We start from the raw sequence: 25287 nt of genomic DNA on the forward strand, positions 1-25287 counted from the left end.
CGTTTCCGGAGTCCAGTTCCCATCAACACCATCCAACCTGATCACTGGTGAAAGATCAAAGGAATATTTCAACATTATCTGGAGGCAACAGGTTCTCCAGCTCTACACTATATAAGAGAGACCTGCTTAGGCATTTATGAAACATGCTAATGTATTATGTTTTTCCCTCAATAATTTTTTCTGAATTTTCCTGAGTCCCTTCCAAAACTTAACAATGTTGTATGAAATGGCATCATGTCATCCATCTTCTTTCATTAGGTATATCCTATGCTTAAGGAGGATGGCAAACATCACAAAAAAGGAAGGACACATTTTTCTGGAGGGAAAAAATCTAGAGAATGAAAGCTCAACATAAACAGTGAAGAGAAGGCTATTATAGGATATAAGTCAAATACTGTATAAGTGAAACATTTGCCAGTAGGATCTGCTGAACTCTTCTAAGCTTTAGTAAGAAGTAAAATATGGTTCAGTAACATATATTAACATTCATTATTACCCTCTCTGACTCCACAGGCTTTCCTTTGCCACAGATGTTGCCCAAGGAATGGTATATCTTCACCAGCACAGGATTTATCATGGACGGCTGAAGTCCAACAACTGTGTCATTGATGACCGCTGGGTATGTAAGATTTCAGGTAAGGAGGAAAGAAGAGGAAGCCGATTGCTGTGATGTTATGCAAGTAACAAAAGAAGATATTGCCTTTGTTGATTATAATGGCATTGCAAACATGATCATTGTCATAATCATCCCTCTTCCACTTCCTGCAAACCATGAAGCTCTGCAGTGTTTTACTGTAGACACTGAATGGATCTCAGGTGGTCATTGCTAGGTGAGAAATGCCACACAATCAACAACCTGTGCCCAGGAAATGAATCATTATTTTGTATAGGGGTCATGTATATTATTGTAGGCATCCTTCAGTCTCAAGAGACAATGGTAACATGCTCTGAATAGAGGTCTTAGAACAGCGTCTAGCGTGGCTGAGAAGGCCAACTTGAGAGTGACAATCCCTTCCACACTGAAGACAAATATAATCTGTCCCCTGTCCAGCTCCCTGATTTTGCTGGTTTCGGGACTGCCTCTTTGCCTCGGCCTGCTGGACAAGGGTCTCTTCAAATTGGGAGAGGCCATGATGTACCGCCTGCCTCCAGGCTGAATGCTCAGATGTCAAGGTTTCCCATCTGTTGAGGTCCATTCCTAAGACCTTCAGATCCCGCTTGCAGATATCCTTGCATTGCAGCTATGGTCTCCCTCTGGGGCACTTTCCCTGCACTAATTCTCCATAAGGGAGATCTTTTGGAATCCAACTGTCACATACAGCACTGATGGTACCTGTCTGTCATGGGTTTGGAGGGAAAGTTCCATCCTATGGGGAGTGGAAGGCAGGACATCAGGGGGGAGGAGCTGTACTGTATATATATTTGGAGCTGGTGTGGAGAGTTAGGAGTTGGAGTCTGTGTGTCAGACTGGGTACAACTGTTTGTCAGTTAGTACATACCTGATAGGTTCAGGTTTCTTTCTAGGTAGCCAGAACTGATAGGTTCAGGGTCTGTGCGTTCCCTTAAAGGGTTCTGTGGGAACCAAGCTGTTGTATGTGTATGATTAGGACTATGCCACGTTACATTATCCTATTTACCTGATCTTTTATTTACCCTGTTTGTTGTTTCAATAAACCTTGTTCTTTTATTTATTAAAATCCATTCCTGGTCTGTGTGACTCCTTATAGGGAATGGTTGGTGGCAGCATAATTACAGGGTGGGATACTCCAGTAGGTCTGGGGTTGCCACATTGATTGGTGTCCAGCGTGTGGGATACGACTGGTCCAGTTGTCCAGTGGTCCAGCAAAGCCTTGGCAAGTGTGCCCAGAGCAAGGGGGTGTCTAGTCAGGGAAAATCTGAGGGCGCGTAGGTAATCTTCTAGGCTTACCTCACGGGGAGGTAGGCTAGTGGAAGAACGTGCAAACTCAGATTGGGGGGACTAGATTAGGGAGCTCTGAGGCAACCCGTTTTGGCGGGAAAGGGCTGAGGCAAAGCTGCGTGAAGTAACAGTGATCTAGCCTGTCTGCTGAGAGGCCTAGCAGAGGGGGTGGATTCTGCCTGGCAACAGTTGCAAGTTGGTGCTGGAGGGACAGCAGCAGTCTATAGAAGGCTGTTTCTGAGGCAAAAGGAAAAAAGTCGTCGTTTTGTTTTGAGGCTTGACTTTTGAAGGCAGCCTGTTCTGGGGGGGATTATGCCCTTGACTCGAAGCCAGATGGCAGAAATGGGGGAAGTGAGAGAACCACAGGGAGACCAAGGTTCTGAGGAGGAATTTGGCTCAGTGCAGGATGAGAGCACGGGAGAACTGACCTCAGAACTCAGAAGAATGCTCCTAGCCCAACAGCATGAGCTGAGGGTGAGGGAAATGGAGGAAAGGGAAAGGGAGAAACAGAGAAAATTTGAGATGGAAAGGGAAGAGAAACAAAGACAATTTGAAATAGAGAGAGAGAGAATGGAAAGAGAAGAAAGATTGGAGAGAGAGAGGATGGCGTTTGAGTTAAGAAAATTGGAAATGATGAATCAGAACAATAATAACAATAGAGATTCGGAGGTGGGCCAATTGTCTAAAACTGACCTGAAGAAATTCCCTGTGTACAACAAGGGAGATTGCCCTGAGGTGTTCTTTTCCCTCGTGGAAAGAGCGTTTGTGGACTTCTCAGTAAGGGAAACTGAGAAGATGACCATTATGCGATCTTTAATCAGTGGCAGCCTGGCAGAAGTCTATGCAGAGATGCCAGTGGAACTGCTGAAGGACTTCGCTGAGTTTAAAAAACTGGTGTTTGCCCAGCCTGGGATAAATGCTGAACAGCTGAGGCAAAGATTCAGGTCACTCACAAAAAAACCAGAGCAGACTTTTACCCAAGTGGGGGCCCAACTGGTGAGGTTGCTAGAGAAATGGCTGTCTCAGGAGGGGACAGAGACCTTCCAGCAGCTCAAAGACCTGATAGCGCTGGAACAATTTTATTCAGTCCTGCATGGGGAACTAAAGTTCCATGTGAGGGAGAGGAAACCTAAATCGGTGACAGAAGCGGCAGAGATCGCAGATTTTATTTCCCAAATAAGGAAGCCCTTAGGTGCTGAGGGGAAATCTGTGGGTAAGCCCAAAGAAACCTACAGCAGGTACTCTCAGGGACCAGGGAAAAACCAGCAAGGGGGAGGGGCCCATGTTGAAGGGAAGCCCTCTGACATGAAACCACCAAGACCTCAGATTTTGGAGGGAAAACCAAAAACAGAGGAGAAAGACTCCAAGTACAGCAGAAAATGTTATTTCTGTCGAGGAAAGGGCCATCTAATCTCAGAGTGTGAGAAATTAAAGCAGCTAAAGGGAAATTTGCCTCATGATTTGAGTGGAACCAAGCCAAAAGCTGTGTTCTGTGTCCAGACAGAGCAAAGCTCCTTGCCACTGAGGGAGCCTGTTGCCATGGCGACTCACTCTGGACCAGTTACATCTGCTGATCAGGCTGGGGAAAATGGTCCTCTTGTGGAGGTCAAGCGCTGCTTACTAGTTAGGACAGATTTGCAATTGTTTGAGACCGCAGGGGTGGACGTAGGAATACTTGACCATCAGTATAGGGGGCTAAGGGATACTTGTTCCCAGGTGACCCTGTGCCATCCAGACATTATTCCTAGGAAGTATATAATCCCAAATGAGAGCTTGAAGGTGGCAGGGATTGAGGGGCAGGTGATCTCACTGCCAGTAGCTGAGGTACCTGTGAGCTTTCAAGGCTGGAGGGGAGTTTGGCGTCTAGCGATTTCATCGACTCTGCCAGCAGCCGTGCTCGTGGGAAATGACCTGGCTGAACATGTGAAACGGGTGCTAGTGATTACATGCTCACAAGCTACCACGGGGACAGTTCAGGGGGGTACTGAAGAGCCCGAGGCTGAAGCAGATGAGGGTAGCCCCGAAGCCGTGGCAGAAACCTTAGCCACGGACAGCAAATTTGGCCAAGAGCAAAAGGCAGACGCCACTCTCCGAAAGTGTTTTGAAAAGGTGACAGACACCCAGCTAACACCTGAAACCCCAGCGAGATTTCGCGAGAAAAAGGGAATTTTATATAGAGAGACCCTGATGAATATCTCAAAAGGGGGAGATGGGATCAGAAGTCAGCTAGTGGTACCTGAAAAGTATCGCCCCATGATCTTACAAAGGGGGCACTCTGACATGTTTGCTGCGCACTTAGGGGTGAACAAAACACAGCAGAGAATCACACAAAATTTTTACTGGCCTGAAATAGGGAAGCAGATCAAGGAGTTCTGTAAACAATGTGATGTGTGTCAGAGGCAGGGGAATAACCGTGACAGGACCAAAGCGAAGTTGTGCCCTTTGCCTGTGATTGACACCCCGTTCAAATGTATAGGAGTGGATATTGTGGGACCTTTGCCCAAGGCCACAAAGAGGGGGAACCGGTTCATTCTCACCATTGTGGACCATGCCACGAGGTACCCCGAAGCCATTCCCTTGACTAACATCGAAACTAACACAGTGGCAGATGCCTTGGTGGGGTATATGTCCAGGATGGGATTTGCCTCAGAAATAATCACAGATTTGGGCACATCGTTTACATCAAAGCTCATGAAACGGTTATGGCAAATCTGTGGAATTAAACACAAGGAAACCACTGCCTATCACCCCGAAAGTAATGGGTTAACGGAGAAGTTCAATGGGACTCTGATGCGCATGATTAGGGCTTACTTGGCAGAGAATCCAAACAATTGGGACCAGAAGCTGCAATCCCTTTTGTTTGCTTATCGATCAGTGCCCCAAGCCAGTACCGGGTTCAGTCCGTTTGAACTTTTGTTTGGGAGAAAAGTAAAAGGTCCACTTGATTTAATCAAACAAAATTGGGAGCAGATCACCCAGGGTGACCCACAAGATGTTGTGACGTACATAGACACTTTAATGAATGACCTGAAGAGAAACCTAGAGCTAGCAGCAGAAAACCTGCAAGCTCAGAAGGTCAGACAGAAAACCTGGTATGACCAGAAAGCCAGGGAGAGGCACTTTAACCCAGGGGAGGAAGTGCTTTGGCTTAGGCCCTGCAAAGAGAAAAACTGCAGCTCAAATGGGCAGGACCATACAGGGTCATTTCCAAGATGTCAGATCTGAACTACCTTATAGAACAGGAGGAACACCAAGCACGGAGGGTGGTACATGTGAATGCCCTGAAACCCTACTACAGAGGGGAACAGAGGGTTTTATTTGCCATAAAAGCAGCTGAGAGTGAGGAAGCTGAATTACCTTTCTGGGAGGGTAGAGGGGAAGTGAAATACAACCCAGATGAGGTGAAGATCAGCCCTGCACTCACCCAAGACCAGCAGCAAGAACTAAAAGTGCTGCTCACTAAATATCATAAGGTTTTTTCAAATAAGCCGGGGATCGTGAAGGGAGTGATGCATCGGATCCACACAGGGGATGCACCCCCGCAAGCAGTATCCCCATACCGAGTGACGGGACCCTATAGGGACAAGGTGCGGAAGGAGCTGGACGAGATGCTTAGGGAGAACATAATCGTCCCCTCTTCTAGTCCTTGGTCCTCTCCGATAGTCCTGGTGGACAAGCCTGATGGGAGCATTAGATTTTGTGTAGATTACCGGAAATTAAACCGCGTAACCACTCCTGATGCCTACCCAATGCCCAGGCTAGACAACCTGATTGAAACCATAGGGGGTTGTCGGTTCATTTCATCGTTGGACCTAGTAAAGGGTTACTGGCAATTAAGGACTGATCCCAGGGATCAGGAAAAGACCGCATTTTGCAGCCCTTTCGGTCTATATGAGTTTAGAGTCCTTAGTTTTGGTCTCAGAAATGCACCAGCCACATTCCAAAGGCTGATGGACCAGATCTTAGCAGGGCTCAGTGACTTTACTGTGGCCCACATTGACGATATAGGGATCTTCAGCAATACCTGGGAAGATCACCTGAAACACCTGGAGATAGTGCTGCAGAGGTTAAGTGCAGCAGGGCTAACAGTAAAGGCAAGCAAGTGTCAGCTGGGTAGCCCAGAAATAAAATACTTGGGTCACATAGTAGGGGGAGGAGTGATCAAACCCCTAGAGGCCAAGATAGAAGCCGTTCGTGATTGGCCCAGACCCAACACCAAGAAAAAATCAAATCATTTCTTGGGTTGGTGGGCTACTACAGAAAGTTCATCCCGAGGTTTAGCGAGATGGCGACTCCGCTGACCGATCTGACGCGGAAGAAGACTGATGACCGCATCCCGTGGACCAGCGACTGTGAGGAGGCGTTCCGGAGGTTGAAGGAGGCGCTCATCCATTATCCAGTGCTGCGTGCTCCTGACTTCGACCGGGAGTTCATCATCTACACCGATGCATCTAACAGCGGGGTAGGAGCAGTTCTTTGCCAAGAGGATGAAAATGGTGACCAGCATCCAGTGTCCTACCTGAGTAGGAAACTCCAGAAAGGTGAGAGACATTTGGCAACCGTGGAAAAGGAGTGCCTGGCCATAGTATATGCGATTCAAAAGGCCAAACCTTACATCTGGGGAAGACATTTTGTTCTGTGCACTGACCACTCACCACTGCAGTGGTTAAAGACAATGAAAACCCATAATAGTAAACTTATGAGGTGGGCTTTAAACCTGCAAGATTTTGACTTTGAAGTGAAGGTGGTCAGAGGGTCAATGAACTGTGTTGCTGACGCCTTGTCAAGAAGACCCGACGAGTGAAGACAGCGAAGAAACCATGGACTATGTATATTTTGGTGACCAAAAGTTAAATGTACCTGTTTATTGAACAGGCTTGGTTTGTATTAATAAAGGTAACTTAATGTATTGCAAATATTAATGTTTAAAGTAAGTATGGGTTATGGGATTGTATGATATTGTATAACTGTTTTGTGTTTTGATCATGGTTGTTTTTTTGGAGAAAAGCACTTTAGCTTTTCCCCCGCAAAACAACTTATAAAGAGGGGAGGTGTCACATACAGCACTGATGGTACCTGTCTGTCATGGGTTTGGAGGGAAAGTTCCATCCTATGGGGAGTGGAAGGCGGGACATCAGGGGGGAGGAGCTGTACTGTATATATATTTGGAGCTGGTGTGGAGAGTTAGGAGTTGGAGTCTGTGTGTCAGACTGGGTACAACTGTTTGTCAGTTAGTACATACCTGATAGGTTCAGATTTCTTTCTAGGTAGCCAGAACTGATAGGTTCAGGGTCTGTGCGTTCCCTTAAAGGGTTCTGTGGGAACCAAGCTGTTGTATGTGTATGATTGGGACTATGCCACGTTACATTATCCTATTTACCTGATCTTTTATTTACCCTGTTTGTTGTTTCAATAAACCTTGTTCTTTTATTTATTAAAATCCATTCCTGGTCTGTGTGACTCCTTATAGGGAATGGTTGGTGGCAGCATAATTACAGGGTGGGATACTCCAGTAGGTCTGGGGTTGCCACACCAACCATCAACCATTCTCACAACATGCCCAAGCCAATGTAGACATCACTGTTTCAGTAATGTATACATGCTAAAAATTCCAACTCATTCTAGGACTACTCTATTTGGAACTTTGTCCTGCCAGGTGATACCAAAAATGCATTGGAGACAACGCATATGGAACATGTTCAACTTCCTGTCCTGCTGTCATTGTTCCCTACATTTCTCCCGCAACTGTCTGAGGGAAAATAACTTGTCAGTGGTGGCTCTATTAGCTCAGAATCCACACTGTGATTCTGGATGGACTCTGTCTGCAAGCACCTGGAGCCTCTTCAGCACAACACGGGCAAGCAGCTTCCTTACAACGCTGAGAAGAGAGATGCCATGGTAATTATTTCAGTCGCCCCTGTTGCCTTTGTTCATGTAAAATGTGACAATGTTTGCATCCTTCATGTCCTGTGGTGCTCCACCTTCCCTCCTGTGGTACTCCACCTTCCCTCCAGCAAAGACAAAGGATTTCATATAGCTCGGTGGTGATGATCTCTTTACAGCACTTCAGCACTTCAACAGGGATGTTATCCTTCGCAGGTGCCTTGCCAGAGGCGAGGGAATCCAAGGCTGCTAAAGGTGTTTCACTTTCCAACTCTTCCAAAACAAGCAGGCACTCAATATTATTTAATGCTTCTTCGGTTACTACATTATCTCTGGAATATAGCTCAGAGTAGTGCTGCACCCAGCGTTCCATCTGCTGCAGCACTCCATCTGGATGATCATGCCTGTAGCAGACTTCAAAGCAGCAGATTTCTTCTGTATTGGACCTAAAGCCTGATTGATACTGTCATACTGTCACATACAGCACTGATGGTACCTGTCTGTCATGGGTTTGGAGGGAAAGTTCCATCCTATGGGGAGTGGAAGGCGGGACATCAGGGGGGAGGAGCTGTACTGTATATATTTGGGGGAAGTCCTTCGTAAGAGAGCTGACGTGGAGAAGTGGAGTTGGAGTCTGTGGGTCAGACTGGGTACAACTGTTCGTCAGATAGTACATACCTGATAGGTTCAGGTTTCTATCTAGGTAGCCAGAACGGATAAGTTCAGGGTCTGTGCGTTACCTTAAAGTGTTCCGTGGGAACCAATCTGTTGTATGTGTATGATTGGGACTATCCCAAGTTCCAGTATCCTATTTACCTGATCCTTTTATTTACCCTGTTTGTTTTTTTCAATAAACCTTGTTCTCTTGTTTATTAAAATCCATTCCTGGTCTGGGTGACTTGGGAGAGCGAATGGTTGGTGGCAGCATAACTACAGGGTGGGATACTCCAGTAGGTCTGGGGTTGCTACATTTATTGGTGTCCAGCGGGTGGGATACGACTGGTCCAGTTGCCCAGTGGTCCAGCAACGCCTTGGCTAGTGTGCCCAGAGCAAGGGGGGTCTAGTCAGGGAAAATCTGAGAGCGCGTAGGTAATCTTCTAGGCTTACCTCACGGGGAGGTAGGCTAGTGGAAGAACGTGCAAACTCAGATTGGGGGACTAGATTAGGGAGCTCTGAGGCAACCCGTTTTGGCGGGAAAGGGCTGAGGCAATGCTGCGTGAAGTAACAGTGATCTAGCCTGTCTGCTGAGAGGCCTAGCAGAGGGGGTGAATTCTGTCTGGCAACAGTTGCAAGTGGGTGCTGGAGGGACAGCAGCAGTCTATAGAAGGCTGTTTCTGAGGCAAAAGGAAAAAAGTCGTCGTTTTATTTTGAGGCGTGACTTTTGAAGGCAGCCTGGTCTGGGGGGATTATGCCCTTGACTCGAAGCCAAATGGCAGAAATGGGGGAAGTGAGAGAACCACAGGGAGACCAAGGTTCTGAGGAGGAATTTGGCTCAGTGCAGGATGAGAGCACGGGAGAACTGACCTCAGAACTCAGAAAAATGCTCCTAGCCCAACAGCATGAACTGAGGGTGAGGGAAATGGAGGAAAGGGAAAGGGAGAAACAAAGACAGTTTGAAATGGAAAGGGAAGAGAAACAGAGACAGTTGGAGTTAGAAAGAATGGCGTTTGAGCTGAAGAAACTGGAAATAATGAGTAGAAATAGGAATAACAATAATAATGAGGGGAACCCAGGGAATGGGGAAGGCAGCCTGTCTAAAACTGACTTGAAGAAATTCCCTGTGTACAACAAGGGAGATTGCCCTGAGGTGTTCTTTTCCCTCGTGGAAAGAGCGTTTGTGGACTTCTCAGTAAGGGAAACTGAGAAGATGACCATTATGCGATCTTTAATCAGTGGCAGCCTGGCAGAAGTCTATGCAGAGATGCCAGTGGAACTGCTGAAAGACTTTGCTGAGTTTAAAAAACTGGTGTTTGCCCGGCATGGGATAAATGCTGAACAGCTGAGGCAAAAATTCAGGTCACTCACAAAAAAACCAGAGCAGACTTTTACCCAAGTGGGGGCCCAACTGGTGAGGTTGCTAGAGAAATGGCTGTCTCAGGAGGGGACAGAGACCTTCCAGCAGCTCAAAGACCTGATAGCGCTGGAACAATTTTATTCAGTCCTGCATGGGGAACTAAAGTTCCATGTGAGAGAGAGGAAACCTAAAATTGTGACAGAAGCGGCGGAGATCGCAGATTTTATTTCCCAAATAAGGAAGCCCTTAGGTGCTGAGGGGAAAACTGTGGGTAAGCCCAAAGAAACCTACAGCAGGTACTCTCAGGGACCAGGGAAAAACCAGCAAGGGGGAGGGGCCCATGTTGAAGGGAAGCCCTCTGACATGAAACCACCAAGACCTCAGATTTTGGAGGGAAAACCAAAAACAGAGGAGAAAGACTCCAAGTACAGCAGAAAATGTTATTTCTGTCGAGGAAAGGGCCATCTAATCTCAGAGTGTGAGAAATTAAAGCAGCTAAAGGGAAATTTGCCTCATGATTTGAGTGGAACCAAGCCAAAAGCTGTGTTCTGTGTCCAGACAGAGCAAAGCTCCTTGCCACTGAGGGAGCCTGTTGCCATGGCGACTCACTCTGGACCAGTTACATCTGCTGATCAGGCTGGGGAAAATGGTCCTCTTGTGGAGGTCAAGCGCTGCTTACTAGTTAGGACATATTCGCAATTGTTTGAGACCGCAGGGGTGGACGTAGGAATACTTGACCATCAGTATAGGGGGCTAAGGGATACTTGTTCCCAGGTGACCCTGTGCCATCCAGACATTATTCCTAGGAAGCATATAATCCCAAATGAGAGCCTGAAGGTGGCAGGGATTGAGGGGCAGGTGATCTCACTGCCAGTAGCTGAGGTACCTGTGAGCTTTCAAGGCTGGAGGGGAGTTTGGCGTCTAGCGATTTCATCGACTCTGCCAGCAGCCGTGCTCGTGGGAAATGACCTGGCTGAACATGTGAAACGGGTGCTAGTGATTACACGCTCACAAGGTACCACGGGGACAGTTCAGGGGGGTACTGAAGAGCCCGAGGCTGAAGCAGATGAGGGTAGTCCCGAAGCTGTGGCAGAAACCTTAACCACAGACAGCAAATTTGGCCAAGAGCAAAAGGCAGATGCCACTCTCCGAAAGTGTTTTGAAAAGGTGACAGACACCCAGCTAACACCTGAAACCCCAGCGAGATTTCACGAGAAAAAGGGAATTTTATATAGAGAGACCCTGATGAATGTCTCAAAAGGGGGAGATGGGATCAGAAGTCAGCTAGTGGTACCTGAAAAGTATCGCCCCATGATCTTACAAAGGGGGCACTCTGACGTGTTTGCTGCGCACTTGGGGGTGAACAAAACACAGCAGAGAATCACACAAATTTTTTACTGGCCTGAAATAGGGAAGCAGATCAAGGAGTTCTGTAAACAATGTGATGTGTGTCAGAGGCAGGGGAATAACCGTGACAGGACCAAAGCGAAGTTGTGCCCTTTGCCTGTGATTGACACCCCGTTCAAATGTATAGGAGTGGATATTGTGGGACCTCTGCCCAAGGCCACAAAGAGGGGGAACCGGTTCATTCTCACCATTGTGGACCATGCCACGAGGTACCCCGAAGCCATTCCCTTGACTAACATCGAAACTAACACAGTGGCAGATGCCTTGGTGGGGTATATGTCCAGGATGGGATTTGCCTCAGAAATAATCACAGATTTGGGCACATCGTTTACATCAAAGCTCATGAAACGGTTATGGCAAATCTGTGGAATTAAACACAAGGAAACCACTGCCTATCACCCCGAAAGTAATGGGTTAACGGAGAAGTTCAATGGGACTCTGATGCGCATGATTAGGGCTTACTTGGCAGAGAATCCAAACAATTGGGACCAGAAGCTGCAATCCCTTTTGTTTGCTTACCAATCAGTGCCCCAAGCCAGTACCGGGTTCAGTCCGTTTGAACTTTTGTTTGGGAGAAAAGTAAAAGATCCACTTGATTTAATCAAACAGAATTGGGAGCAGATCACCCAGGGTGACCCACAAGATGTTGTGATGTATATAGACACTTTAATGAATGACCTGAAGAGAAACCTAGAGCTAGCAGCAGAAAACCTGCAAGCTCAGAAGGTCAGACAGAAAACCTGGTATGACCAGAAAGCCAGGGAGAGGCACTTTAACCCAGGGGAGGAAGTGCTTTGGCTTAGGCCCTGCAAAGAGAACAAACTGCAGCTCAAATGGGCAGGACCATACAGGGTCATTTCCAAGATGTCGGACCTGAACTACCTTATAGAACAGGAGGAACACCAAGCATGGAGGGTGGTACATGTGAATGCCCTGAAACCCTACTACAGAGGGGAACAGAGGGTTTTATTTGCCATAAAAGCAGCTGAGAGTGAGGAAGCTGAATTGCCCTTCTGGGAGGGTAGAGGGGAAGTGAAATACAACCCAGATGAGGTGAAGATCAGTCCTGCACTCACCCAAGACCAGCAGCAAGAACTAAAAGTGCTGCTCACTAAATATCATAAGGTTTTTTCAAATAAGCCGGGGATAGTGAAGGGAGTGATGCATCGGATCCACACAGGGGATGCACCCCCGCAAGCAGTATCCCCGTACCGAGTGACGGGACCCTATAGGGACAAGGTGCGGAAGGAGCTGGACGAGATGCTTAGGGAGAACATAATCGTCCCCTCTTCTAGTCCTTGGTCCTCTCCGATAGTCCTGGTGGACAAGCCTGATGGGAGCATTAGATTTTGTGTAGATTACCGGAAATTAAACCGCGTAACCACTCCTGATGCCTACCCAATGCCCAGGCTAGACAACCTGATTGAAACCATAGGGGGTTGTCGGTTCATTTCATCGTTGGACCTAGTAAAGGGTTACTGGCAATTAAGGATTGATCCCAGGGATCAGGAAAAGACCGCATTTTGCAGCCCTTTCGGTCTATATGAGTTTAGAGTCCTTAGTTTTGGTCTCAGAAATGCACCAGCCACATTCCAAAGGCTGATGGACCAGACCTTAGCAGGGCTCAGTGACTTTACTGTGGCCTACATTGACGATATAGGGATCTTCAGCAATACCTGGGAAGATCACCTGAAACACCTGGAGATAGTGCTGCAGAGGTTAAGTGCAGCAGGGCTAACAGTAAAGGCAAGCAAGTGTCAGCTGGGTAGCCCAGAAATAAAATACTTGGGTCACATAGTAGGGGGAGGAGTGATCAAACCCCTAGAGGCCAAGATAGAAGCCGTTCGTGATTGGCCCAGACCCAACACCAAGAAAAAAGTCAAATCATTTCTTGGGTTGGTGGGCTACTACAGAAAGTTCATCCCGAGGTTTAGCGAGATGGCGACTCCGCTGACCGATCTGACGCGGAAGACTGATGACCGCATCCCGTGGACCAGCGACTGTGAGGAGGCGTTCCAGAGGTTGAAGGAGGCGCTCATCCATTATCCAGTGCTGCATGCTCCCGACTTCGACCGGGAGTTCATCATCTACACCGATGCGTCTAACAGCGGGGTAGGAGCAGTTCTTTGCCAGGAGGATGAAAATGGTGACCAGCATCCAGTGTCCTACCTGAGTAGGAAACTCCAGAAAGGTGAGAGACATTTGGCAACCGTGGAAAAGGAGTGCCTGGCCATAGTATACGCGATTCAGAAGGCCAAACCTTACATCTGGGGAAGACATTTTGTTCTGTGCACTGACCACTCACCACTGCAGTGGTTAAAGACAATGAAAACCCATAATAGTAAACTTATGAGGTGGGCTTTAAACCTGCAAGATTTTGACTTTGAAGTGAAGGTGGTCAGAGGGACAATGAACTGTGTTGCTGACGCCTTGTCAAGAAGACCCGACGAGTGAAGACGGCGAAGAAACCATGGACTGTGTATATTGGTGACCAAAAGTTAAATGTACCTGTTTATTGAACAGGCGTGGTTTGTATTAATAAAGGTAACTTAATGTATTGCAAATATTAATGTATAAATGCATAAGTGATATGTTTGACCTAGAGTGAGTAAGTATGGGTTATGGGATTGTATTATAATGTATAACTGTTTATGTGTTTTGATCCTGGTTGTTTTTTTGGAGAAAAGCACTTTAGCTTTTCCCCCGCAAAATAACTTATAAAGGGGGGAGGTGTCACATACAGCACTGATGGTACCTGTCTGTCATGGGTTTGGAGGGAAAGTTCCATCCTATGGGGAGTGGAAGGCGGGACATCAGGGGGGAGGAGCTGTACTGTATATATTTGGGGGAAGTCCTTCGTAAGAGAGCTGACGTGGAGAAGTGGAGTTGGAGTCTGTGGGTCAGACTGGGTACAACTGTTCGTCAGATAGTACATACCTGATAGGTTCAGGTTTCTATCTAGGTAGCCAGAACGGATAAGTTCAGGGTCTGTGCGTTACCTTAAAGTGTTCCGTGGGAACCAATCTGTTGTATGTGTATGATTGGGACTATCCCAAGTTCCAGTATCCTATTTACCTGATCCTTTTATTTACCCTGTTTGTTTTTTTCAATAAATCTTGTTCTCTTGTTTATTAAAATCCATTCCTGGTCTGGGTGACTTGGGAGAGCGAATGGTTGGTGGCAGCATAACTACAGGGTGGGATACTCCAGTAGGTCTGGGGTTGCTACACATACATTCCTTTGATGTTACCTGTGTCTGCTGCTATCTGTATCTGAGAGCAGAGCTGAAGCCAATAGTCATTAGAACATCTCCTGGCAGCCCGTTGGACTTTGCTACAAGCAAGTCGAAGATTCTGCAAGTTGTACTCACTAGGACAGGCTTTGTCTGCTGCTAGAGCTATCCTCTTTTCCTTGATGGCTGGCATCAACTCCTCCAAATGGGTTTCAAAATGGGTTTGAAACCCAGTCTGCCATCTTTTTGGTCTTCTTGCCAAATGTGGACAAGGCGGTGTTATAAACAGTGTTCCTGAAATGTTCCCATCATTCAGGTGCATTTCCAACAGCCGGGCCTAGAAGAGTGTCCTCAAGCACTTGGGCAAATTCCTCCACTTTTCTCGTGAGTCTTGCTGATGTCAATACATGGTCTTCCTTCTTTTTTCATGTGATACAATCTCTTTATTCACAGTTTTACTGTACTACACACCAGGGAGTAGAGTATCACAACCAGCAACCTGATAACTGTGTGTGATCGTAATACTAGGAAAGCGAGAGCGTCTAGTGAGGATCAAATCAAGCCGATGCCAATGCTTCTGTCTTAGATGTCTTCAAGAAAGTCTATGTTGAAGCTTTGTATTAAAGAACGTGTTGCTAACATAAAGATTATAATGACACCAAAACTCCAGCAAGCATTGGCCATTTTCGTTCATCTTCCCAATGCCAAAACAGCCTAGACAAGTGGGCCAGGAATTGTGATCAGCATGAACTCTAGCGTTAAAGTCTCCAAGAATGAACAGAGACTCTGGGATTTTTTTGGCAGTAGCTGCCAGATCATCGTAGAATTTGTCTTTGTCTTCTGTTGTAGACGACAGTGTTGGTGCATATGCACTAACAAGCATGACCGGTCCTGATGATGAGTGGAGCTGCAGAGACAGGATTCTTTCACTCCCCGCAGTAGGTGGAACAATGGATCTCAGCAGAGTATTTCTGACCGCAAAGCCAACACCATATTCCCTGGTCTCACTCAATGGTTTTCCCTGCCAGAAGAATGAGAAATGTTTTCTTTGACAGAGCCCGAGTCAGGCAATCTCATCTCTTGCAGGGCAGCAAAGTCCATCTCCAGTCTACTCAGTTCCATGTTGATGATAGCTGTCTCGTGTGCATTGTCTATTTCCTGCAGGTCGTCAGAAAAGCCGGGGTCATTGTCTGAACGTTCCAGTTCAACTTTAGGGCAGAAATTTTCTTATGTATGGTGCAGGGTTATCGATTTGCTTGTCGGCTTTCACCCTGAACCCCATGCACCCCATGAGGTTAACAGACCTTGGCGAGGCAGCACCTTACTGGCTGGGGGCTGCCCACCTTAAGGCAGGCGGTAGCTACCTAGTGAGGCACAATGACCTCTCTCACCAACGGAAATAGCCCCTGGCATCATGCTCTATGCCAATCGAGCAAAGACTTATAACCAGTAACTGCTGCTTCAAATGTTATTTTGATGCTGTATGTGAAGCTGGAGTGCTCTGTAGAGGTCATGTATAAATGTATAAATATTTGCCATGTATTCCTACTCTTAAGTCTGAAGAAGTGACTTGTCCACAAAGGCTCACATCCAAATATAGCACTTAGTCTTTAAGGTGCCACAGTGTTTTTGTCTTTTTCTTTCTTTAATTTAGTTTTGCTTTTGCCTGATATAAAATATAAAAGTAGGTTTCCTTAAAACTACCTAGTGAGTGGTGCATTGCTAAGAGAAATGAAACACATCACCAATAAAGAGGGCAAAGAGAAAACCCATTTGCCTAAAAAGCTGTATACTTTTCCCCTGGGAGGTGCAATGCAGACAGCCAAGTTCCCTGTGCATATTCAAGCAGTCCATGCCTTTTCATATTGGAAATTCAAGTGGCTGTGTTTTTGAAGTCTATCTGCAGTTCTGGTTGGCTGCAGGTTTTGTGCTTATTTTTATTTGGAAAAGCAACCATTCATTCTCCTAGTCATTACAATATCACTATGGAGTTAATCAGATCTGGCTGTGGGGCATTGCCACCAAGGGCAAATAAAACTAGTTCCAAGTTGAACTAGTTTAGCTGTCAAATAATAGTGTTTAGAAATAATCAATGTAAACATCAGACACCATCAGGCTTCGGATATTAAATGTGGGTGCTAAATATAAAAATTACCATGAATATTCACGTGGGAATTAATTCACATTCTCGTCTCCACTGTCTGCGAAAGAGAATTTTATGGAGAATCCATTTCAGTTCTAAGCAGAAATGACCCAATTTACCATTGAGATAGGACTGATTTACATCGCCAGTGTCACTCAACTTATAAACATGCAAAACTTTGAAGAAATAACACAGAACATCCAGGGGAAAATATCTCATTCTTTGCTTGACTTTGTTTCAGATTATGGTTTACAGTCCTACAGAAAAGAAGATTCTTTGTTAGATTCCAGCAACCCTCATAATCATTTAATGCAAATATATTTGGCTCCAGAAGCTTATTCTGTACCAAACTTTGAACCAACTCCAGCTGCAGATGTGTACAGGTGATGGCAATAACTTTATCTTTTCTTATATGTATGTATTATTGGAATAAATTCTATTACTATATGATGGCATAAACATATATAGCTGATTATTGGAATTTTCTGCTTACTTTTGGGAAAAACAGTGGCTGTGCTGCACCCTGTTAGTAATATGCAATACTATATCCAAAATGTATAAAATTCAGAATCTCCTAGAACAGTGATCCCCAAACTTGGGTCTCCAGATGTTATTGGGCTTAAACTCCCAGAAATCCTGGCCAGCAGAGGTACTGGTGAAGGCTTCTGGGAGTTGTAGTCCAAGAACATCTGGAGGCCCAAGGTTGGGGACCACTGTCCTAGAACAAATGTCATGTATGAAACCTGTTCCTAGACTATCTGATGATGGTGGTGGACAGAATCCTATAGGTGATTCACCAGTACATAAATTAAATTGCATAACTCACTGAGGCGATTGCAGCTAAATACTGGCATGCCAGTTGGGTTGCATTGTGTACACAAATTGCACAACAGGTCTGCACCAAATAACACGACCAGCACCTTATTAATTAGCACCAACTCATTGCACTGAGTTACACAATTTAATTTAGGCATATGTTAATCACTAACAGAAGCCTGGTCCATAATCAATATCCAGATTGGTAGTTGGTGAAGCCCCATATACTTTCATTGGCTAATTGAGGCTGAATGTAACTTTTCTGGACTAGCCATGTTATTACAAACAATGTGTGTCTCCATTTAATTTGTCCCTTGTGATACTGACTCTAGATCCATCTTAAAGTTCATTATATGGGAAGCCAGGGATCTTGGCCTGAAGTCCTACTGCACTCAGGAGGGCTTAGTGATTAAGTTTAGCTGCATGAGAAACTTTACGTGGGAAGATCCTTTTCAAAGTTGCTACGTTTGCTTATCTTGTTTTACCGACAATGGTTTGTCTCCAATTTTACAGTTATGCCATCATTTTATTAGAAATAGCAACAAGAAGTGATGCAACACTGGTAAGCACTATACGTTTTGATCCTTAACTTTGAGTTTACTCCTCTTGAACCCACATACAGTTCTGACTGTATATTTGTTTGAATTTACATAATCTAGAGGCTGCTTTCTATTTTCTGTTTTCCTTTTATCTGGTGGTAGTTCTCTGCTCAGGAAAAGCAAGCCATATGATATTGAGGATATGGAATCTTTTCTTGAAAATCTGAGGTGTTTTCAGCAAAAAGGGGCTTCTAGAACTTCTGGTACATTTTTCTACATGTGTTCAGGGTGAAATGAATTATGTCCACCCCAGAGAAATTGCTGGAGCGGACAACAGTTTGCTGATGAAGCGGAATTGATTCTCTGTCAAACCTTTTCAGGATGGAGAACCACTGAAATGCTGCTCATTCCTGCATAGGAAAAGTGCTCATAAAAGTTGGTCTTTTGGGATTATGACTGTGACAAACCCAGACCTACTGGGAGATGCCACAGTTTCACTAAGCTGCCACCAACCATTCCCTATAAGAAGTCACACAGACCAGGGATGGATTTTTAACAAATAAAAGAACAAGGTTTATTTACATAACACACAGGGAAAATAAAATGATCAAATGAATAAGATACAGTAACGTGGCTTAGTCTCAATCATACATACACTAGTTTGGTTCACACAGAACGCATTTAACTAAAGCACAGACCCTGAACCTATCAGTTCTGGCTAACCCTACAGACACCTGAACCTATCAGGTTGGTACTGACTGACACACAGTAGTACCCTGTCTGACACACAGACTCCCACTCAAGCTTCTTCTCTCAGCTCTTCTCCAGCTTCTCCTCTCCTTCTTCACACAAGCTCCACATATATATACAGTACAGCCCCTCCTCCTGATGTCCCGCCTTCCACTCCCCATAGGATGGAACTTTCCCTCCAAACCCATGACAGACAGGTAACATCAGTGCTGTATGTAACACCTCCCCTCTTTATAAGTTGTTTTGTAGGGGGAAAGCTAAGGTGCTTTTCACCAAAGAACAACCTGGATCCAAAACATACAAAACCAGTCATATAATAACATGCAATACCATACTTACTTATACTTACACTCTATTAGGCATCTAAACATTTACCATTTACAATACATCCAGTTACCTTTATTCATACAAACCAAACATGTTTAATAAACAAGTACATTTAACCTTTGGTCACCAAAATATATACATAGTCCATGTTTCTTTCGACGTCTTCATTCTTCAGGTCTTCTTGACAAGGCGTCAGCAACACAGTTCACTGACCCTCTGACCACCTTCACTTCAAAGTCATAGTCTTGCAGGTTTAAAGCCCACCTCATAAGTTTACTATTGTGGGTTTTCATGGTCTTTAACCATTGCAGTGGTGAATGGTCAGTGCAAAGAATAAAATGTCTTCCCCAGATGTAAGGCTTGGCCTTCTGGATCGCGTAGACTATGGCCAGGCACTCCTTCTCCACGGTTGCCAAATGTCTCTCACCTTTCTGGAGTTTCCTACTCAGGTAGGACACTGGATGCTGGTCACCATTTTCATCCTCCTGGCAAAGAACTGCTCCTACCCCGCTGTTAGACGCATCGGTGTAGATGATGAACTCCCGGTCGAAGTCTGGAGCACGCAGCACTGGATAGTTGATGAGGGCCTCCTTCAACCTCTGGAACGCCTCCTCACAGTCGCTGGTCCACAGGATGCGGTCATCAGTCTTCTTCCTCGTCAGATCGGTCAGCGGAGCCGCAATCTCGCTAAATCTCGGGATGAACTTTCTGTAGTAGCCCACCAACCCAAGAAATGATTTGACTTTTCTCTTGGTGTTGGGTCTAGGCCAATCACGAACTGCTTCTATCTTAGCCTCTAGGGGTTTTATCACTCCTCCCCCTACTATGTGACCCAAGTATTTTATTTCTGGGCTACCCAGCTGCAGTTTGTTCTCTTTGCAGAGCCTAGGCCAAAGCACTTCCTCCCCTGGGTCAAAGTGCCTCTTCCCGGCTTTCTGGTCATCCCAAGCTTTCTTTCTGACCTTTTGAGCTTGCAGGTTTTCTGCTGCTAGCTCTAGGTTTCTCTTTAGGTCATTCATCAAGGTGTCTATATATGTCACAACATCTTGTGGGTCATCCTGGGTGATCTGCTCCCAATTTTGTTTGATCAAATCAAGTGGCCCTTTCACCCTTCTCCCAAATAAAAGTTCAAACGGACTGAACCCGGTACTGGCTTGTGGCACTGATGGATAAGCAAACAAAAGGGATTGCAGCTTCTGGTCCCAATTGTTTGGATTCTCTGCCAAGTAAGCCCTAATCATGCGCATTAGAGTCCCATTGAACTTCTCAGTTAACCCATTACTTTCAGGGTGATAGGCAGTGGTTTCCTTGTGTTTAATTCCACAGATTTGCCACAACCGTTTCATGAGCTTCGATGTAAACGATGTGCCCAAATCTGTGATTATTTCTGAGGCGAATCCCATCCTGGACATATACCCCACCAAGGCATCTGCCACTGTGTTAGTTTCAATGTTAGTCAAGGGTATGGCTTCAGGGTACCTCGTGGCATGGTCCACAATGGTGAGAATGAACCTGTTCCCCCTCTTTGTGTCCTTGGGCAAAGGTCCCACAATATCCACCCCTATGCATTTGAACGGAGTGTCAATCACAGGCAAAGGGCACAACTTTGCTTTGGTCCTGTCACGATTATTCCCCTGCCGCTGACACACATCACATTTTTTACAGAACTCCCTGATCTGCTTCCCTATGTCAGGCCAGTAAAAATTCTGTGTGATTCTCTGCTGTGTCTTGTTCACCCCTAAGTGCGCAGCAAACATGTCAGAGTGCCCCCTTTGTAAGATCATGGGGCGATACTTTTCAGGTACCACTAGCTGACTTCTGATCCCATCTCCCCCTTTTGAGATATTCATCAGGGTCTCTCTATATAAAATCCCCTTTTTCTCTAGAAATCTCACTGGGGTTTCAGGTGTTAGCTGGGCGTCTGTCACCTGTTCAAAACACTTTTGGAGAGTGGCGTCTGCCTTTTGCTCTTGGCCAAATCTGCTGTCTGTGGTTAAGGTTTCCACCACAGCTTCGGCACTCCCCTCTGCTTCCGTCTCGGGCTCATCAGTACCCCCCTGAACTGTCCCCGTGGTGGCTTGTGAGCGTGTAATCACTAGCACCCATTTCACATGTTCAGCCAGGTCATTTCCCACGAGCACGGCTGCTGGCAGAGTCGATGAAATCGCTAGCCGCCAAACTCCCCTCCAGCCTTGAAAGTTCACAGGTACCTCAGCTACTGGCAGCGAGATCACCTGTCCCTCAATCCCTGCCACCTTTATGCTCTCATTCGGGATTATATACTCCCTAGGAATAATATCTGGATGGCCCAGGGTCACCTGGGAACAAGTATCCCTTAACCCCCGATACTGATGGTCAAGTATTCCTACGTCCATCCCTGCTGTTTCAAACAACTGTAAATCTGTTCTCACAAGTAAGCAGCGCCTGACCTCCACAAGAGGACCATTTTCCTCAGCCTGATCAGCAGATGTAACTGTTCCAGATTGAGTAGCCATGGCAACAGGCTCCCTCAGTGACAAGGAGCTTTGCTCTTTCTGGACACAGAACACAGCTTTTGGCTTGGTTCCACTCGAATCATGAGGCACAATTCCTTTTAGCTGCTTTAATTTCTCACACTCTGAGATTAGATGGCCCTTTCCTTGACAGAAATAACATTTTCTGCTGTATTTTGAGTCTTTCTCATCTTGTCTTGGTTTTCCCTCCAAAATCTGAGGTCTTGGTTTCATGTCTGAGGGCTTCCCTTCACCATGGGCCCCTCCCCCTTGCTGGTTTTTCCCTGGTCCCTGAGAGTACTTGCTGTAGGTTTCTTTGGGTTTATCTACGGATTTCCACTCAGCACCTAAGGGTTTTCTTATTTGATAAATGAAATCTGCGATCTCGGCCGCTTCCGCCACAGATTTCGGTTTCCTTTCCCTCACCTGGAACTTCAGTTCCCCATGCAGGACTGAATAGAACTGTTCCAGCGCTATCAAGTCTTTGAGCTGCTGGAAGGTCTCTGTTCCCTCCTGAGATAGCCATTTCTCTAGCAGCCTCACCAATTGGGCCCCCACTTGGGTAAAAGTCTGCTCTGGTTTCTTTGTGAGGGACCTGAATCTCTGCCTCAGCTGTTCCGCATTTATCCCATGTCTGGCAAACACCAGTTTTTTAAACTCAGCGAAATCTTTTATCAGTTCCTCTGGCATCTCTGCATAGACTTCTGCCAGGCTGCCACTGATTAAAGATCGCATAATGGTCATCTTCTCAGTTTCCCTTACTGAGAAGTCCTCAAACGCTCTTTCCACTAGGGAAAAGAACACCTCAGGGCAATCTCCCTTGTGGTATACAGGGAATTTCTTCAGGTCAGTTTTAGACAATTGGCCCACCTCAGAATCTCTATTGTTATTATTGTTCTGATTCATCAGTTCCAATTTTCTTAACTCAAATGCCATTTTCTCTCTCTGCAATTCCAATTCAAATTGTCTTTGCCTCTCCCTTTCCTCCATTTTTTCTCTCTCTAATCTTTCCTCCATTTCCCTCACCCTCAGTTCATGCTGTTGGGCTAGGAGCAATTTTCTGAGTTCTGGGTTCTGTTCTCCCGTGCTGTCACCCTGCACTGAGCCAAATTCATCCTCAGAACCTTGGTCTACCTGGGGGTCTTTCACTTCACCCATTTCTGCCATTTGGCTTCGAGTCAAGGGCATAATCCCCCCCCCCCAGAACAGGCTGCTTTCAAAAGTCAAGCCTCAAAATAAAGCGACCACTTTTTTTTCTCTCTTTTGCCTCAGAACCAGCTTTCTATAGATTGCTGCTGTTCTTCAGCACTAACTTGCAACTGTAGACAGCCAGAGTCTACCCCCCTCTGCTAGGCCTCTCAGCAGCCAAGCTAGATCACTGCTACTTCCCTCAGCTTTGCCTCAGCCTTTTCCCGCCAAAACAGGTTGCCTCAGAGCTCCCTAATCTAGTCTCCCCAGTTAGCACGTTCTTCCACTAGCGCACCTCCCCGTGAGGTACACCTAGAAGATTACCTACACGCCCTCAGATTGTCCCTGACTAGACCCCCCTTGCTCTGGGCACACTTGCCAAGGCTTTGCTGTACCACTGGACAACTGGACCAGTCGTATCCCACACGCTGGACACCAATCAATGTGACAAACCCAGACCTACTGGGAGATGCCACAGTTTCACTAAGCTGCCACCAACCATTCCCTATAAGAAGTCACACAGACCAGGGATGGATTTTTAACAAATAAAAGAACAAGGTTTATTTACATAACACACAGGGAAAATAAAATGATCAAATGAATAAGATACAGTAACGTGGCTTAGTCTCAATCATACATACACTAGTTTGGTTCACACAGAACGCATTTAACTAAAGCACAGACCCTGAACCTATCAGTTCTGGCTAACCCTACAGACACCTGAACCTATCAGGTTGGTACTGACTGACACACAGTAGTACCCTGTCTGACACACAGACTCCCACTCAAGCTTCTTCTCTCAGCTCTTCTCCAGCTTCTCCTCTCCTTCTTCACACAAGCTCCACATATATATACAGTACAGCCCCTCCTCCTGATGTCCCGCCTTCCACTCCCCATAGGATGGAACTTTCCCTCCAAACCCATGACAGACAGGTAACATCAGTGCTGTATGTAACAATGACTTCCAGTCTCTCCCAGCCAATATGATCATTGTGGGATTCTGGAAGTTATAATTTTAAGAAGTAACCTTTTCAAGCTTGCATAGAAAGTTACCGAAACTTCTGAAATTTGATCTGTGATCACCAAAGGGGGGGGGGGGATAAAATAAAATCTGAATGTGGAACTGAAAGAAATATTAATAGAACGATGGGATTGTGCCATGCAAAGTTTACCTTATTAGAGAAACCGGGAGTCCGGAGGCTCGAGTGTCTGGTGTTCACACACAAATGGGCAACTTCATGGTACTGGGGACCTTGGGCAATGCTTCAGGGTCTCATGGAAAATTCTTCCTTTTTTCTTAGATTAATTTTTGATAAATGGCCTAGTGCTTAAGTGATGCAGCTCAACACTGGAAAGTATTGTTTAAAATTACAAAATAAATAAAATGTAAGCAAGAATGCCATTTTCAGTGCAAAATAGGACAGAAGGTGCCATCCACAGTCACTCACCTCTACACATCACCACTGACACATAGGAAGAACATCCCCTTATCCCCCTACTGGAGTGGTCTAGTGGTTGTACAGCTAGAGAATTGTGTTTGTTTGGACCAATCCTAGCTCTTCCAAATAAACAGTAGTCTCCAAATCTAGAACCAATCAGGGACAGATTGCTCCCCATTAGGGATGGGTTGGAATCCTCTAACAAGAATGCTGTGTAGTCAACATTTTTTAAAGAGATCCCGAGCATTCCAGCAAGGTGTGATAGAGTAGGATAGACGTTGGTGTAGACGGACTCTCAGTCTAATAGAAAATAAATTCCTTTTGAGAAGAATGTCAAAGGAGGGCCTTACAAAGGAGGGTGACTGAAGGGGGGGTTGCGCAAGTCTTGTCTTTGTACAATCTCTATGGCAGCCTAGAGCCTTTCCAGTCCCCCACATTTAGTTTAAGCCTAGACTCCAACTATTTCCTTCAGGTGTTTTGGTGGGGATGAGGGTACTGGAGGACATGTTATAGAACAGCATTAGTTTCACCTTTTTTTTCTAGTCCAGCTCTGCCATCCAACATTGATCAGAATCCAATTTTTCTAAGAAACATTCTGACATATGTCCTTTTCTGACTCCCACAAAAATAATAGGTCTTGTCACATACCGGTAATTGTTTCCAATTATTTTTTTTCCGGAGCTTGCCTCTGCTTTTGCACTGCCATTACCATCACCACTATGCCCAATAATGTGCTAGGTAGAGGGCATTGTGGAGGAAGCAAAATTAAGGCATCACCTAGAGAAATCCAGAGTGTTTGGGTCAGATGCTATTGCTTGACTTATCTTGGTTTATGAGTAGACCACTGCTTTTTAAAACTGACTTGTGAATTCTCTTCACTAGAAATGGTTGAATTCATGGATGATTATAAGATTAGTACATGCTTTATTGGATATCAGGGCACAGATCAAGACCAATTCTAACAAAAAGGGGTAATCCCACTGTGTGTTAAAACCACTGATGAAAAAGTTGATTAAACATAAATCCTCCTCAAAGCATGCAAGGTGTGTTTTGAAAGATGATGCTCCAAGAGCAGGTATCTGCTGATGATATCTACTTCATGATTTCAATCTCTCTCCCTTTCTCCCATATTAAAATTT

At 45.6% G+C, this 25287-nt stretch overlaps 1 protein-coding gene across 1 annotated transcript in view; it reads left to right on the plus strand.

Annotated features, from left to right (window-relative positions):
• Positions 1-25287, plus strand: part of LOC110077741 (atrial natriuretic peptide receptor 1) — an 87693-nt gene that overhangs the window by 37120 nt on the left and 25286 nt on the right. The window contains exons 13-16 of the mRNA XM_078384084.1: positions 514-635; positions 16839-16980; positions 17927-17961; positions 19561-19574. Coding sequence (XP_078240210.1) covers positions 514-635; positions 16839-16980; positions 17927-17961; positions 19561-19574 — 313 coding nt within the window. The remainder of the gene's footprint in view (positions 1-513; positions 636-16838; positions 16981-17926; positions 17962-19560; positions 19575-25287) is intronic.

This window comes from Pogona vitticeps, chromosome 2, assembly GCF_051106095.1.
Source record: "Pogona vitticeps strain Pit_001003342236 chromosome 2, PviZW2.1, whole genome shotgun sequence".
Taxonomy (NCBI): domain Eukaryota; kingdom Metazoa; phylum Chordata; class Lepidosauria; order Squamata; family Agamidae; genus Pogona; species Pogona vitticeps.